This window comes from Oryza glaberrima, chromosome 8 (assembly GCF_000147395.1).
Source record: "Oryza glaberrima chromosome 8, OglaRS2, whole genome shotgun sequence".
Lineage (NCBI taxonomy): Eukaryota > Viridiplantae > Streptophyta > Magnoliopsida > Poales > Poaceae > Oryza > Oryza glaberrima.
Window position 1 is genome coordinate 10,982,253 of NC_068333.1, and position 16,105 is coordinate 10,998,357.

At 42.8% G+C, this 16,105-nt stretch overlaps 1 protein-coding gene across 1 annotated transcript; it reads left to right on the forward strand.

Moving 5' to 3' along the window:
- The first annotated feature begins 3,391 nt into the window (after positions 1 to 3,391).
- On the forward strand, positions 3,392 to 6,803 carry LOC127783391 (uncharacterized). Its single transcript, XM_052310657.1, has 4 exons — positions 3,392 to 3,887; positions 5,181 to 5,264; positions 5,348 to 5,437; positions 6,203 to 6,803. The coding sequence occupies exons 1-4, from the start codon at positions 3,447 to 3,449 to the stop codon at positions 6,479 to 6,481; spliced, it is 894 nt and encodes a 297-aa protein (XP_052166617.1). The 5' UTR covers positions 3,392 to 3,446; the 3' UTR covers positions 6,482 to 6,803.
- Positions 6,804 to 16,105: the final 9,302 nt, after the last annotated feature.

Genomic DNA, 16,105 nt, shown 5'->3' on the forward strand with positions numbered 1-16,105 from the left:
TTAGTATGATAAATTTGATTCGAAGATTTAATATTTCCAAATTAATTGAAAAGAGGGAGGCAAAATGAACTTCTCGGCGGGGAGGAGCAAAAGGCCTGTTACGGGCCAGCCCTTTTGCTTATCCCTTGACAAGAAGTCCATTTTTTTCCCTCTTTTCAATTAACTTGAAAATATTAAACCTTCGAATCGAATTTTATCATACTAAATGAACTTATGTGGAAAAGTTGTCAAAAACAAAGTTGTATAACTTATTGAGATCTACCAATCTTATTTTGGTTATTTCTCCATATGAGTTTGATTGACGTATATAAAATTTGAATTTCAAATTATGACAAGTTCAAAAAACATTTTCAAATACTAAACGATTTCAACTGAAAAAGTCATGATCAACAAAATTATATCTACAAATTTTGTTTTGGTCATTTTGTTATATGACTTTGTTTCAATAATTTAAATTTGAATTTCAAATTATGACAACTTCAAACAACATTTGAAATACTAAGTGATTTCAACTGAAAAAGTCATCAACAGCAAAGTTATATAAATCATCAATATCTACAACTTTTGTTTTGGTCATTTTGCTATATGACTCTGTTTCAATAATTTGAATTTGAATTTTGAATTATAATAACTTCAAACAACATTTTCAAATACTAAATGATTTCGACTGAAAAAGTCATCCACAGCAAAGTTGTATAAATCATCAATATCTACAACTTTTGTTTTGGTCATTTTGCTATATGACTCGGTTTCAATAATTTGAATTTGAATTTCAAATTATGATAACTTCAAACAACATTTTCAAATATTAAATGATTTCAACTGAAAAAGTCATCAATAACAAGGATGTATAAATCATCAATATCTACAACTTTTGTTTTGGTCATTTTGCTGTATGACTTTGTTTCAATAATTTGAATTTGAATTTCAAATTATGACAAGTTCAAACAATATTTTCAAATATTAAATGATTTCAATTGAAAAAGTCATCAACATCAAAGTTGTATAACTCATCAATATCTATAACTTTTAATTTGGTCAGTTCTTCATTCGGTAAAATAATAGTAACATTGTTCACAAAATTTACATATCTCTTATATGGTTTTGAAGTATTTAAATCGTGACGAAATTGCTATAACATCACAGGTTTTGGGCCAGTTTATGACGAAATCGATAAACTGTCACGGTATTATGGGCCTGGTATCCATAGTTGTATATCCGTGACGATCTCTGAAAACATCACGAAAATTTCGTCAAATTTCGTCACAGATTAAATAGATTCTTGTAGTGTTAGGACAAGACAATGTTACTACATATGAGTATATTGTTGGTATTTCTTAACGACATTACTAGAAATATAAATTCCCAGCAATGGCGCTAGAAATGGTCCTGATATATATATGGTTTACAGAAAGAATCCGCAAGTGCACGGATATACCATTATATTATTTCACCCAGGAGTATTCCAAGGTATCGTATTTATTTAATCCCAAGGGAAGATTGTAAGAGAGAACTATGCTAATAATGTATGCTTGCCACTTGTATAATCAAAGTCTAAGCAGGGGTTAAGATATTTATATGGGTAGAGTGACACAAAGCAAATCACTCATATATCTCATTAAATCATTCCTAAACTAAGTGGAAGAAGAAATAGAAGAACAATTAATTCCTATAATTTTAATATACACACTCAACTTTAGTTTACACCTGCTAGTATATAACCATATAGCCAATACCCTCTAAGAGTACCCTCGTGGTGTTTCGAGAGTCCACCCCGGATTGCCGAGTTTCTTACAACAACCTATCATGGCCGTCCAACCAGAGCTAAATACGGAGGAGTAACTCCCTAGGAAAGTTTCTCAGGAATATATACTATCGTGGAGGAATACCCGTACTGAGTTATCACCATCAGCGGCCCACTTCGACTGACCCGTAGCATATATGCCCAGATAATAATACTTAATAATCTAGACAACACGTCTACATTATTAAATACTACTCTACATCTCTCGAGATAACATTGAGCAACCGAGTAAACAAACATTAAACCCACACCACTACACCTCTCTGATAGGCTAACTATACGACTATACCGGTACATATATAAAGTCAATATAATACTTAGATATACTAAAGTATCGAGAGCATATAAAGTATTTCATTAATTTCGAAGGTCTTACAAAAGAAAGAAGGAAAACTCCTAAAGTCATACCGAAATTCCTCTGAAGACTCCGAGGACTCCGAGAGCTATGGGCCCACTTTTGGTGACGCAACACCTTGTTTCTTTGATTGAGGCCAACTGAGATACTCCCTCCGTTTCATTTTATAAGATGTTTTGACTTTGGTCAAAGTCAAACTACTTTAAGTTTGACCAAGTTTGTAGAAAAAAGTAGAAACATTTTTAATCAAAGACAAATTTATTATGAAAATATATTCAATTACTGATTTGATGAAACTAATGTAGTATTATAAATAATACTATATTTGTCTATAAACTTAGTCAAACTTGAAACAATTTGACTTTGACTAAAGCCAAAACGTCTTATAACCTGAAATGGAAGGAGTACATGCATAATGTTGTATTAGAGTATTAGCTAATACATTATTTTTTATCTGAGTATTGTCTTCTGATCTATGTACAATCTATGCTGTCTTGGTTAGGTCTGATCTGTACTGTTTGTGTATAATTTAGAGCATATTAATTTAGGGATTGTATGGTCAATTATCTCTACAGTCGATACGACATATTTAGAGTTTACCTATATTCTTTTAAGATTATACGTGACGGTTGATTCTACATAATTGCATTGGCTACGTTAAAGACGATACGTCATCGGCTTTCCAGCCGATCGGCTATCGTTTGCCGATTTAACTGTTTTATTTTATTCTTGTTGGTGGCAGGATCTAAACAACTGACACACCTTAAACCCGAAAGTAAGATTTGGATCTGCATTAGAGTGAAGCAAACCTCTCAGGCCAGTGTGTGTTTTTTTCATCAACGCAATAACCACAAAATAACCTTCGATTTGAGAGAGATTTGAGGAGATTTTTGGGAGAGGAGGAGAGAGGGCACCACGGGGGAGCAAACCCTAGCCTTAGATAGAGCCGGCGTGGCTCGACCATGGGGTTAAGTCCCCTCTACCTCAGCACCAACGCAGCTAGCGTTGAGGTTAGAGGGGTCAACACCAACCGCTATGACGTTGAGCTCTGCCACGTTTGCGAGGGGATCAGTGCCAACGTGTCTGGTGCTGATTTGTGTAACATTAGTGCCAGCCGGTGACTTATTTTTGGTTGAAGTTACGATCTAAATTCAAAATGAGTTTTAGAAAAATACCAATTTGTAAAGAAAAAGTAGGGAACAGATCGCACCGGTGGAACGAACCCTAAAACCCCCAAACCCACCCAAACCAGCGGACGAGGAAGAAAGCCAGCCCACCACTCCAGCCATGTGGCGCCGCGCCTCCCACCTCCTCCGCGCCACCGCCACCGCCACCGCCACCGCCACCGCGGTCTCCCGCCGCGTCCCTCACCCATATCCCGCCCCCGCAACCGCAATCCCCACCGTCCTGCCCGCCCCAAAGCTCGCCTCATCCTTATCCTACGCCACCCAAGCCGCGGCGGCGGCGGCCGTGCCGGCGGCGAGGGCCCCGAGAACGGTGGGGAGTCTGCTGCGGCTCAACGACCTGAGGGACAATCCGGGGGCGCGGAAGCAGAAGACCCGGAAGGGCCGAGGGATCGGCTCCGGGAAGGGCAAGACGGCTGGCCGCGGCCACAAGGGGCAGAAGGCGCGGGGCACCGCCAGATTCGGCTTCGAGGGCGGCCAGACCCCGCTCCGTCGCCGCCTCCCCCGTCGCGGCTTCAAGAACCGCTTCTCTCTGACGTTTCAGGTTCGCCTTTCCCCACCCGTCGTATCGCAGGTTGTATGATGTAGAGTGTTGCACGAAAGGTGTTCGACAGGTGTTCTGCGCGCAGGGTTTGATCACATATACCTGCATTTCGCTCTTGTTTCTTTACGAATCAGGCTTGGTTGCCCCATCGAAATGTTGCTGGGTTGAAGGCTGCCCATACTTACCTAGTCGACCACTTGAATTTGGTTTGCACTTTGCACATACTTGATCTAGCTTGATATACTTCCATTTTGTGCTGCCAATGCCATTATAAGGATTTCGTTGTTATCCTATAAGTTCCTTGTTTTAAACGAAGAAAATTTGGCGATATCCCTTAGATGGGCTAAGATGTCAAAGGCAGCACTAGTGGGTGGCTTAACACACGTGAAAGATGACTAAAACATGGGGAATGTAGGTCCTTTAAAACCATTTTGGCATGAGCCAACTGATATGATTGATTCTATCCTGCCCAAGTCCATTCTTTTTAATGATTATATGTAGTTCTTGGATATAGTTAGGCTCATAGAGACCAATTAGAGCTGATAAGAAGAGAAATACCTAGCAGAATAAGAGAGTTTCATTTATATGGATCCTGCTATGATGAGCTTTCTTTACCACCCTCATATGGCATTGAATATTGCAATGGGGTGTGAACAAATGCATCACTTTTACATTTTTCTGTAATGTATCTCCTATATGGTAAGGTATTCTAGATTATTTCTTGAGTAAATTGCAATTTGCAATGGGGTTAGCGAACACTTTCACTTTATACCAAACTAACAAATAAGTTGCACTTCACACTTCCTAAACACTTCAGGTTGAATCAGTTTACATACTACTAACAAATATAGCATACCTGAAGGCAAAGGGTGTTATGGGCTCATCAGCACCAGGAGAGCATACCCCAACCAGAGTGATTAGGCCGGTGCAAAGTGAAAGTGCAAACATCTTTCCTAAATGAACGAGTAATTTCTCATTTTGTATTACAATCTCCCAGGTTCCGAAAAAACTATTCCTGTATGATAGTACCCATCTCAGGTTATTGTTTAAGACTTTTAAGTGATTGTATTCAGCAAATTCGGAATACTGTTGATTCATGCACATTTCCATTTCAACCTCTAGAGAGAATGTAGCCATGTAGGTTTTGATATCTATTTAGGCAACTATGTCTTCATTTTAGAAGAGATGCAATGTGTCATCTTAACGTTGCTTATTCTTCAATCTAATCCAAAGCTGTATTTTACAAAGGCATCTAGAACGATATCTGATGATATTAATATTCCCTTTGATCAGCCATGTGGTCTGGGGAAAATTGCAAAGCTCATCAACGCTGGAAAAATTGATTCCTCTGAATTGATCACAATGAAGACACTGAAGGTACTAACAATCTTTTTTTTTTAAAGAAAAAGATATGTTCTGCTCTTTTTGTAGTTTTGAATTTCTTTTTCCTGCTTTGCCAGGATACAGGTGCTATTGGAAAACAAATAAAGGATGGAATTCGACTAATGGGCCGTGGAGCAGAGGAAATTAAATGGCCAATCCACCTTGAGGCAAGCATAAGATTCCGCTAAATGAGATGTTCTCATTTAATCATGACCTTCATGCTCTAACTTGGAAATATTATCGTCTGGCCATACTCTTCAAATATTATCTCCTGTTTCTCTCTTCATGTTATGAGCGAGATAGAAAATTCTAACTAAATTTGCATATACTCATAATTATTATATTAAACTGAGATCTCATGTAGCCCATATGTTACTTCATTACATGGTCTACTTGCCCATGGATGATGATCATTCGGAGAACAGATGATTACTTCGTGCTATAAGTAATCAAAGTTGACTTAAAATATCCATTTTATCAGTATGATGTGGCTTTAATCTGACTAATGTGGTTCATGTAAGCCTTAAATGGCTAGATGACTAGAAAGCAACTTTATTTTTCTCTTTTCTTGTTTACTTGTTTTAGATGTCACATTATCTACCACACACACATTTTTATCATTCTTTGATACACATTTAAGCTTTAATAATATGAAAATATTTTTTTCAGGAAAAACAATACCGTTCTAATTTTTCATGATAGATACAAATACATGCATATTAGTGGTTGAAGTTTTAAAGGTTGGTCAATTGTGATTTGGTTACAACTTAAAAGGTTTTCATTAGATTAGGTCTGAGTGTGCCTTCTGTGGGTACTCGGTAGATGAGATCTTACTCTTTTAGCTATCCTAATGTCCACCCCTCATAACATTTTGCATTTATGATCTATTTATTCGAAAATCCCTTAAATAATATATGATTGAACATTTGTAGGTATCAAGGACAACTGCTAGGGCAAAAGCTGCAGTTGAAGCAGCTGGTGGAACGGTAAGACTGGTGTACTACAATAACCTTGGATTCAGGGCACTTCTCAAGCCCGAGTGGTTTGCAAAGAAAGGCCGACTTTTACCTAAAGCAGCAAGGCCCCCACCCAAGCAACGAGACAAGGTTGATAGCATTGGCCGCCTGCCTGCCCCAACAAAGCCGCTTCCCTTCACACCAGAAGAATTGGAATTTGCAGCAAAACGTGAAGCTGCTCGAGTGATTGCGTAGAAGGGAGCATGAAGATGCTCCTCTGAACTAGAGTTTTGAATTGGGCATGCACAAGAATCAACTGTCCTTTATTTGAAGGATCCCTTGGTAGCAAGTTCGGTATGTTTGCTTGTCATTTAGACCAGTATGTCATTTTTCTTTACCCGTAGTCACATCACCAACACGTGAGCCGGACAGGACTGCTATACCTCTTGATCTAAAACTCAAAGATGCTCGTGTCGCGGTCAACAACTGCTGTGAGTCCAGCATTTGGATTATTTTAGATATATATTTAGTTCTGATATCAATAGTTGTGCATTAAACATGAGAATTTTCGTTTGAAGTTTTGCATAAATAATCGGATTGTTTGTTGAATAACAAGATAAGTGAGGTGCCCTCCTTTTAACTTTTACCCGTTTATCAAGGCAATCTTATAAAATGAACTAGACGATACTTCACGCGTTGCTGCGAAAATTTAAGAGCAATTGGATCTATAAAATTGGAATGAATAATCACATGAAAGAAGAAAAGTTCAAGCGAAGATATAAAATACGAAAAATCTCAAAAATAAAATGTAGGCTAAATGCTTGATAGCAACTAATTGATATGTATGCATGTTCCTTTAAACTGCTATATAACAAACAAATGCAATTGTACAATAGTGCGTGTAGCCTGCAAGATTGTAATAATATTATCAAATACATTGCATCAATATTATGCTGAGAAAAAACTGAACTGCACCCCCTTCTACTTAAACGGTACAAAATAACAATAGATATGAGGAACAAAAAGTAAACACAAAATGCATGTTGGTATGCTGACATGGCTAAAGCATGATCATGGGCAATGAGGGGATGACGAAAGTGGTAACATGAACTTACGGTTGGATTCAGGTGGCAGTGACCAAATGGAGAAACTGCATGGAGCAAACTTTGGTCATGAATCGCATGATGGCTATTTCCATTCCTTCAGAAAACGACGGGAACTGCTACAATCCGTTTGTCGATCATGCATATTGATCCGACCCATGAATCTGTGATGCCCATATCAGAAGATGAATATAAAGACATGGAAATTGAAGAATGACTGTCCACCTTACTTTTTTAGTTACGGTAGAAAATTTAGTGCATGCATGCATGTGCAAGATGAAAGGCTCTCCATGTGCATGCAGCTTGTTCTCACAGAAGCTTAGGTTCCACAATGATCCAAAATTAACGGGACATCCCATGTTTCAACGTTAGTGGGCTTCTTTGATTAATTCATCACAGGCATGCGATGAGATAGGAAAACTAAGAGGTGCCTTGAGGAGCCAGTGATCTGCTATCCGATGGCTGCCATTAAAACAGGTGACGTGGATCACTAAGAGGGCAGGAAATTCTACTTAGTGGGGATCAGGGTAGAAAATTTAGTGCATGCATGCATGTGGAAGATGAAAGGCTCTCGATGTGCATGCAGCTTGTTGTCACAGAAGCTTAGGTTCCACAATGATTCAGCATTAACGGGACATCCGATGTTCCGACGTTAGTGGGCTTTTTGATTAATTCATCACAGGCATGTGCGATGAGATAGGAAAACTAAGAGGTGCCTTGAGGAGCCAGTGATCTGCTATCCGATGGCTGCCACTAAAACAGGTGACATGGATCACTAAGAGGGCAGGAAATTTTTTTTTTTGACATGAGAGGGCAGGAAATTCTAGTTAGTGGGATCAAATGTATAAGTATATAGGATATGACACTTGTGATGATCTGTTGGGGGCTTAGGGCAATCCAAATGCTCTACGGTTTGGGGTGGATGTGAAGCTTGTAGCTTATTAGCTTGTTTGGTCTGTGACAAGATTGGCGTGACTCATTTCATTTTCATAATGAGCCGAGCTAACATAAAATCTCATGAATCTTAACGAGCTAGGGTAGACATCTCAGCATGATAGGTGGGTTGCTTCTGCTTGTGGGCTATCGTCCCAATTAAAGAGAAACAAAAACTTAGCTGTTTGTGATCCCTTTTCACGCTCACCCTAGCCGCGCCAGGTGCTTGCACTGCTCTTCGCGCACTCGCCCACGCGGCTGCGCCACCGGCATGTCGAGCCCTCGCACAGTTACCAGCGACGCTAGCCCGCTGTGCTCCTCCATGTCGCGTTGAACTCTCGCGCTGCGCCCCTCTTTTTTTTTTAACCCTAGCCAACAGCTTACCAGAAATTCACGAACCAGAATTCTAAGCAAAATGTGCATTAAACCCCTGCTCAGGACCGACCAGGGTACACAAATAACAAAATTGACATAAGTCTTACAAAACATTATAAATTCTTTCAAATGCAACGAAAAAGGTAAAGTTGGCTAAACTTGTGATAATTGATGCTAGCAGTGCTGTGACTCCACCCCACAGGCATTCTTGATGGTAGCAACGAAGCTTACTCATCCGAGTTACCTCCATCCAAGTAGTAGTCCAACTCTAAGGTGAGGGAAATAGATAAAGACTGAGTACTATCCACTGTACTCGACAAGTCATACCAATAAGAGGTATGATGCAAGCATTTACAAGGAGGCTAGGTGCTTTTTTGCATAAAGTAGTTCTAAAGCAATAGTTGAGAGCAGTAAAACTATTGAAATAGATTAGACAATATTAATCATCACTATCCAATGCTAAACCACGTTGTGACAGGCCCAACCATCCACCTGAACAATACCAATTCCGTTAAGTCAAATTATTAATGATGAGACAAATCGCCATGAGGCTGGTTGATCGACATAACCACGAGCACGGTTATTTAAATAGTTTTACTCTGGCTAGAGGCGTACAACTGTACCCTCAATACATAGGCCTACGGCACGTTTTTGTGCGCCAACATGCCACCATGACATATCGGAAATGAACTGTGACAAGACCCTTTGCATAACTTCCCCTAATCAAGTGCATCATGCTGAGGTTTCGCCCCCAGCGTTAAACCGAGGTGGGCAGCCTCCCGTGCACCGCGGTGAATCCGACAGCCAATCAAACCTTAAACCGGGGCCGACCAAACTCCATTATGCTCACCCTTGCCTGGGTACGTCAGAGAGGGAAGAGCTATACTGCTAGTCCGACAATTGCCATGCTGACTTGTTGATGTGCCTAAGAGCCGGGTATTTTAGGTTGGTGAAATACAAGTGGGGTTGTTTGGAGAAACGAAGCAATGCACACAATATGGACGCCATTACATCCGTGACGGGCGGTTTCCTTAGGAAACCGCGCTTTCCCCATCCCCGCGTGTGCGACCTGGTCAAAAATAGCTAGCTAGCATGCTTCGCGTGGGCCGAGCCATAGCCACGACAGCGCGCCTCCCCCCTCCAACCCCACAAATCCGGACAGCCGCCATCCACCCCCAAGATATCCGCCACGGCATTAACAGCCAAAAAAGGAGAAGCATGAAGAGGGGGAGGAGGAAAAACCAGCAACTTGGAGGAGAGGAGGCAGGAAGAGCATATCAAAAAATCACAAATGAGATTATGTTACCTAACCCGGAGTTTCATTTGTATAACTGTCGAGAACTAACAATTCCACTCCAAGTGGAGTTGCACCGTGATGTCCCACGCAGGTTAACACGACGAATGGCGAGAGAAGCACCCCAGTAGGCTTCTTCCTCTTTACCACCAGTGCAGATGTACGGGGACAGTTGGGACCTGACCACGGATGCCCCCTGTTGGACCCAATTCTCGCAACATGACACCGGAGGTTCGTCCTAGCAGAGTGCCAGCGATAGCCGGTGGCATGTGCCATAGGAGCTGCACTGGGGATACTCATGCTCCTCCAGTTCAAGTGGTCTACCTCCATCCTCTCGGATGTGTCGCTCAGTCTCCTTTGGAGGGGATCTAGGAGAACTCACCCGGAGGATCGATGCACTTGAACTGCAAGCGGGGAACATCCAGCACACCTTGGAGGATCATGTGGTACAGTCACGAGAGTGGCAGCAGTCTGTTGATGCACAGATCGCAAACTTCAATACCATGATGCAACAACAGCAAGCTGACTGGCAAGCATTTTACTGCTACCAGGGATTTGATCCCCACCATGGGTCATAGCAAGAAGCAAGCTTTCATTTCATGTTTATTTTTTTTGCATTGCATTTATAAACCTGAAAACCACACAATAATTTGCAAAACTAAAAATACCAAAAATAAAAGTTTTGTACATAATAAATTATTATGTTTATTTTTCTGCTACTTACCCCTCCGTCCCAAAAAAAAGTCCAATCCTAGCTACGAACCTGGACACATGCGTGTCCAGGTTCATAGCCAGAGTTTGGCTTTTTTTGGGATAGACTAGTATCTGTTGTAGCTCAACTGATCTCAGGACCTTTGAAAATGTCACGACTGGAAATCACCCAACGGGCGTTCCTTGCGTGCGTGTATTATTCCTTGTCCCAGGAGGCAAGGTACACCAAAAGTTGATACAATACAGAGTTTAACAAGCGGAAGTGTAAATAGATAATTTATTACATGGGCGACGAAGGCCCAGCACACATGAAGACAAACGAAAAGACAGCGGAAGACTAGGGCGATGACCACAGGCGCTTGACGGCAGGCACGAGCTAGACACCAAAGCCTTCATCATCCAGGAACTCCTCTTCTGGGGTTGGGAAAAATTGAGCAAGACTGAGTACAACCACCGTACTCAACAAGACACACCCACGAGTGCAGAATAAATGCAAGGGAGTACAAGGGAGTTATAATATAGGGGGTTAGGGTTTGCAGTAAACAGCATTAAAAGACACTTAGTTGCTCAAAGCTATTTTGTAAATACGATCCTAGAGCTATACAATATTATTAATCAAGGCCGTGAACCCACACGAACCTGCCTTAACCCAAGGCCTACGATGATTCAGACCGAACTGGCAACCCGACCCTAGGTCCCAGCTCGTCCCAAGCCAACCCAGGCCAACCATTCCACATTTTAGTTGTTAAGCAGGTTTTAAGAATTAAAACACTAACTTGGGTACATTGCTCGGCTTGCCCATAACCGAGAGCGCGGCTATTCGAATAGGTTATACTCTGATCAGAGGTGTACATCTTTACCCACAAGACACATCTTCCTCACGTGTAACCATGTGCCACATACCACCACGGTATACGGACGGAAGACGTGACATAGTTTCCAACCCATCCTAGCCATAGACAAGAGTACCGACCCAACCCCACCTACGGCCGGAACCTCCGGGACAGGTAGGCAGGACTGAGCCCCTAGCAGCAGGACACCAGCCCTGTGCCATGACATCTCGACTACCGGGCCGCAGCTCGTGTAGCCTTCATTTGCCCTAGAGATGTCCATCGACCCCCGACTTCATCCATCTCCATCCGTGTACTTTTGTTTATAACCAGACTGAGCCACAAACTAAGCCTTACCCACTAGACATGTAGAAGTACGGTAGTGCTTTGCAATAGAGGCCCGAAGACCGGTCCTTATATGGCCGAGGTGCTACTATCAAAACCATGCACCCCGAACCCAACCTAAAACCATTTTGAGGGTTTTGAATAGAGGGGAAAGTGTGCATCCAATTCCACAATAATCCAATCATTCCATAATGTCCAAGTGATATGAATATTCCCAAAGTCTAGAGTTATAAAACCACCTAATGTTGCCTAATTAAACAGCGAAGCATCTACCTAAATTCATACTAGTGGAACCACGAATAGAGTACCCACTAGTTGGGGTTTTGTTTATTCTAGGGTGAACAAGGTAATAATAACAATAACAATAATAATAAGGTCATAACAAAGGTAAATAGGCATGGCTAAATAAAACAGTGATAACGCGGGAATTTAAATAAAGCGATAATGCAATAATTTAGATCAAAATAATTTTATAAACTGGGATTCAATATGTTCAAGGATGATGTGACTTGCCCTGCTCGCTTTCCCAAACGTCGGCTTCAACCTCCACGTAGAGCGGATCTTCCGAAGCTGCAGCGTCTATACGACCAACGGAAAGGAAAAAGGCTTTTACTCTAATAAACTCCACATAACAAGCAGGAACAAAGCACAAAAATGGGTTCTTGACTTCTTAAGAAAAAATTAGAGACTTGAACGGTCCAATTCCGAGTTCAAATGGCCAAGTTATGGCCATTTGAAGTTTATATGCTCTTTAAATGAATATTTATGAATTTCTTCATTTAAATTTTAATTTAAAAATGGTTTATTGCGTCAGCCGAGGGGAGAGGGCGCGCGGACCGTGTCCACGGGAGTGGGGCCCACGCGGCAGCCTCACGGTCCACGGTGGACCGGGTGCACCCGGGCTCACACCGGCCGGCGCCGTGGGCCCCACGCGTCAGCCGCACCCGAGGGCGCGGGCGGCTGACGGCCGGGCCCCACGCGGCAGCCGCTCGACGCGCCCGAAGGCGGCCATGTCGGCACGGCCGGCGGGAGGCGGCGCGCCCGCGCCCCTATGGTCGCCGGCGGCGGCCATAGGCACAGCGGAGCAGCGGCCGAGAGAGGGGGGGGGGAGGGGGAAACGAGGCGGTGATCCACAGCTCACCCTTGGTCGACGGCGACGACGAAAAAGGCGGCCGGAGCGGAGGAAGGCAGCGGCGCGGCTCGGGTCGACGGGGACGGCGGCGCTCCGGCGGTCGGTGAGCTCGACGAGGGGGTGGACGGGGACGGCGACGGTGCGGCGAAGCCGGAGGAGGCGACGCTGGGGCGGGAAACGGTCCCGGCGAGCGGAGAGAGCCGGCCGAAGGTCGTCGGCGACGGAGGAGAGAGAGGGCAACGGCGCGAGCTCGATGCCGGCGAGGAGAAGGTGCGGCAAGGGGCGAAAACGGGCAAGGGAGGCGCGGGGAGGGTTTAAATAGGGTTGGAAGGGGGAGAGGGTGGCCGGGGAAGGAAGGAAACTGGCCGGGAGGTCCGGCCGCCATCAATGGCGCCGGCGAGATTTGCGGGAGCAAATCCGGCCGTTTGAATGCGAGAGAGAGGGAAAAATGGGTGGAAAGGGAGAGGGGATCACGGGGAGTAATTCCCACCTATTGATTTCACGCGGGGACGACGGGAGGCGGCGGGATTCGCGGCGGCGGCGGCGCTAGGCGCAGGCGAGGCGGCGGGAGCGGCGGGAGGACGGGGATGACGGGTGGGCCCCACCCGTCAGCGAGGGTGGCGGGCGGGCCCGCCCGTCAGCGGCGCGCGTGTGGGGAGGGAGGCCGAATGGGCCGCGGGGGAGAGGAGAGAGAGAGAGGGGGGGAGGGAGATGGGCCGAGCCAGCCCAAGAGAGGGAAGGGGACTTTTTAGGGTTTTTCTTTTTATAAAACCTTTTTAACTTTGTTTATTTCTTAACAATTATTATTTGTGCTCTGAAAATTCCACTAAAATTTATTTACACATTTTAGGCTTTTAGGAAATATACAAAAATCCTCTAAGCCTTATTTGACTTTTACTTTGCACATTTTAATTTTTAGAGGCTTTCACAAGGATTTTAATTATTCTAGGCATAATTTAAAGGATATATTTTAGGGTCGTTTTGGGACGTGACAGAAAAGCTTGACAAGTCGATTCAAGGAGAAGAGTAAAGAGAGAGGAGGAGCCGAGGAAAAGTGAGAAATGCGAGGACTTTTAGTATACGTCTATATATCAGGTTAACCAAATATGTATGGGTTCATAGTCAAGTATTCTTTGTAGTTTTAAGTCGGAAAGCCAACCATTGCTCGGTAACCTAAATCTTGTGAGTAGCAAATTGTCGGATACAAGTCTATGTTGTTATGAGATATGATGTGGTAAAATAGAGTTTCTATGATCCTGTTCTGAGTTTGACTGGATTTCTAGATGTTTGTTTTTCAAAAATGATGAATTTATAAAGTTTCATATTTGATATATATTCCTACCAGAGCCATATGATCTTTTATTGAAGAACCTTATATCTTTTGGTTGCTTGCTATTCCATTGTACTTTGTCAAATTTCTTGTGACCTTTGGTAGATGCTTCTAATACTTTATGATCAAGATCACACACTTCCACATATACACACACATATGCTAAGTCTTCTACACCGGAAGTTAGCATCCACTACATCCACCACGTCCATATTTTCTATTTTCTTCCATGTCTACCACCAAATAAATACTCCATATTATATATGCCTTTTCCCCCAAAAAAAGCTCAAAAGAAAGAAGGTATGGCTATGCTGAAAAAAAAGAAGAAGAAAAAAAAGAGAAAATCTTGCTCATATAAAGTATGGGGCATGATGAAAAGAAAAGAGAGAGAAAGAATCGAGCTAGCCGTATTTTCTCAAAGCTTGAAAAAAATAAAGGAGGAGCAGGTATATCAAAAAGTAGTAAAGTTTAGTTTTATGTTTATCCACCAAATAGGTCTTACTTCCACCACATATTCCACACACACATCTTGCACTATCTTGATCAGAAGTATGTTTTGCTATCTTCTTTGGTCCAGATTTTTTACTTAGTAATAAATGTGAATACAAGTATGTCTCGTTTGATCCCTACCAAACTCCACATATATGACCTTAGAATAGGGACAAAAGTCAATATCTTGGTGAGGAATACAATTATACACCGTTAAGGGATTGAGAGAATCATATGAGGAACTTGGTTTTTATTTGCAAAAAATCATTTGAGAAAACCTCCGGAATAAAAGTTAGACAAGGAATGGTTGAGTAGTGCTTCACTAACCATTCTGTCTCTCAACTGCCCAAGACGAGGTGAAGCATGATGCCTCACAGTTTAGGTGAAGGTGCATTTATCCCCCTAGTGGGTTTTGGTGATTAATAACAATGTGGCTAAGGGATTAATGAGTTTTATTGAGCTACACTCAGGTGCTTTAGTCCCATGATGTCAAGGTGTGGTCAAGAGATGCTTGGAGACCCCCCCCCCCCCCCCCAAAAAAAAACATAGATTCAAGCAGGGTTGGAACTCGAAGTGTGCATAGGCTAGTTTACTTTTTGCAATCGAGTTCTAGGAAAAACCGTAGTATTAAGAGGGGTTCCAGGTGTGGTTCTGGGATACAACAAGTGCTCTTAGTGATATCCAAGTGTCAAAAATATTTTTGAGAGCGATTTTTGAAAATAGCTCTGCTCAAGATAGAAAGGCTTGGCCGAAAGTTCCGGTCCTTTGGATCCGGAAGTTCCGGGCCGACAATTGGAGAAATTTTCCTAAGTGTGGTCGAGAGCTTCCAGAGGAGTAGAAGTTTCGGCCCTGTTTCCAGTTCAAAAATGTTAGTAACGGCTAGATGACGTCACCTAGCCATTATATATATCTAGATCGTCCTCAGCTCACCCTTTGGCCATTGCACTTTTGCTTTTCCATTCCATAGCTGTTGCTGTCTCTCCCAAGTGTTTCTTTACTTCCTCCACTCAATCTTGAGCCATTCTTGTGAGAGAGTGTGCTTTTGAGGGTGAAGGAGAAGATTTGGAGATGGTGTGAAGGCTAGGATTGGTGTGAGCACTTGGGGTATCTTGTGGGCTGACATCTCGGTGCTTATTACTCTTGGAGATCATCTCCTAGACGGTTAGGTGTCGCCCGCGAGCTTCCTTTGCAATTGTGGATGTCCCGGGAAAGTCTGTAAAGGTTTTCTTCACCTCTGTAAGGGAATGAGTAAGTGAGTAAAGAATCTTGTGCTGAAGTCCTAGAGGTTTTCTTAGTAGAGCAACTTCTGGTGTTTTCTAGAAGTAGGTTGAGTTGGA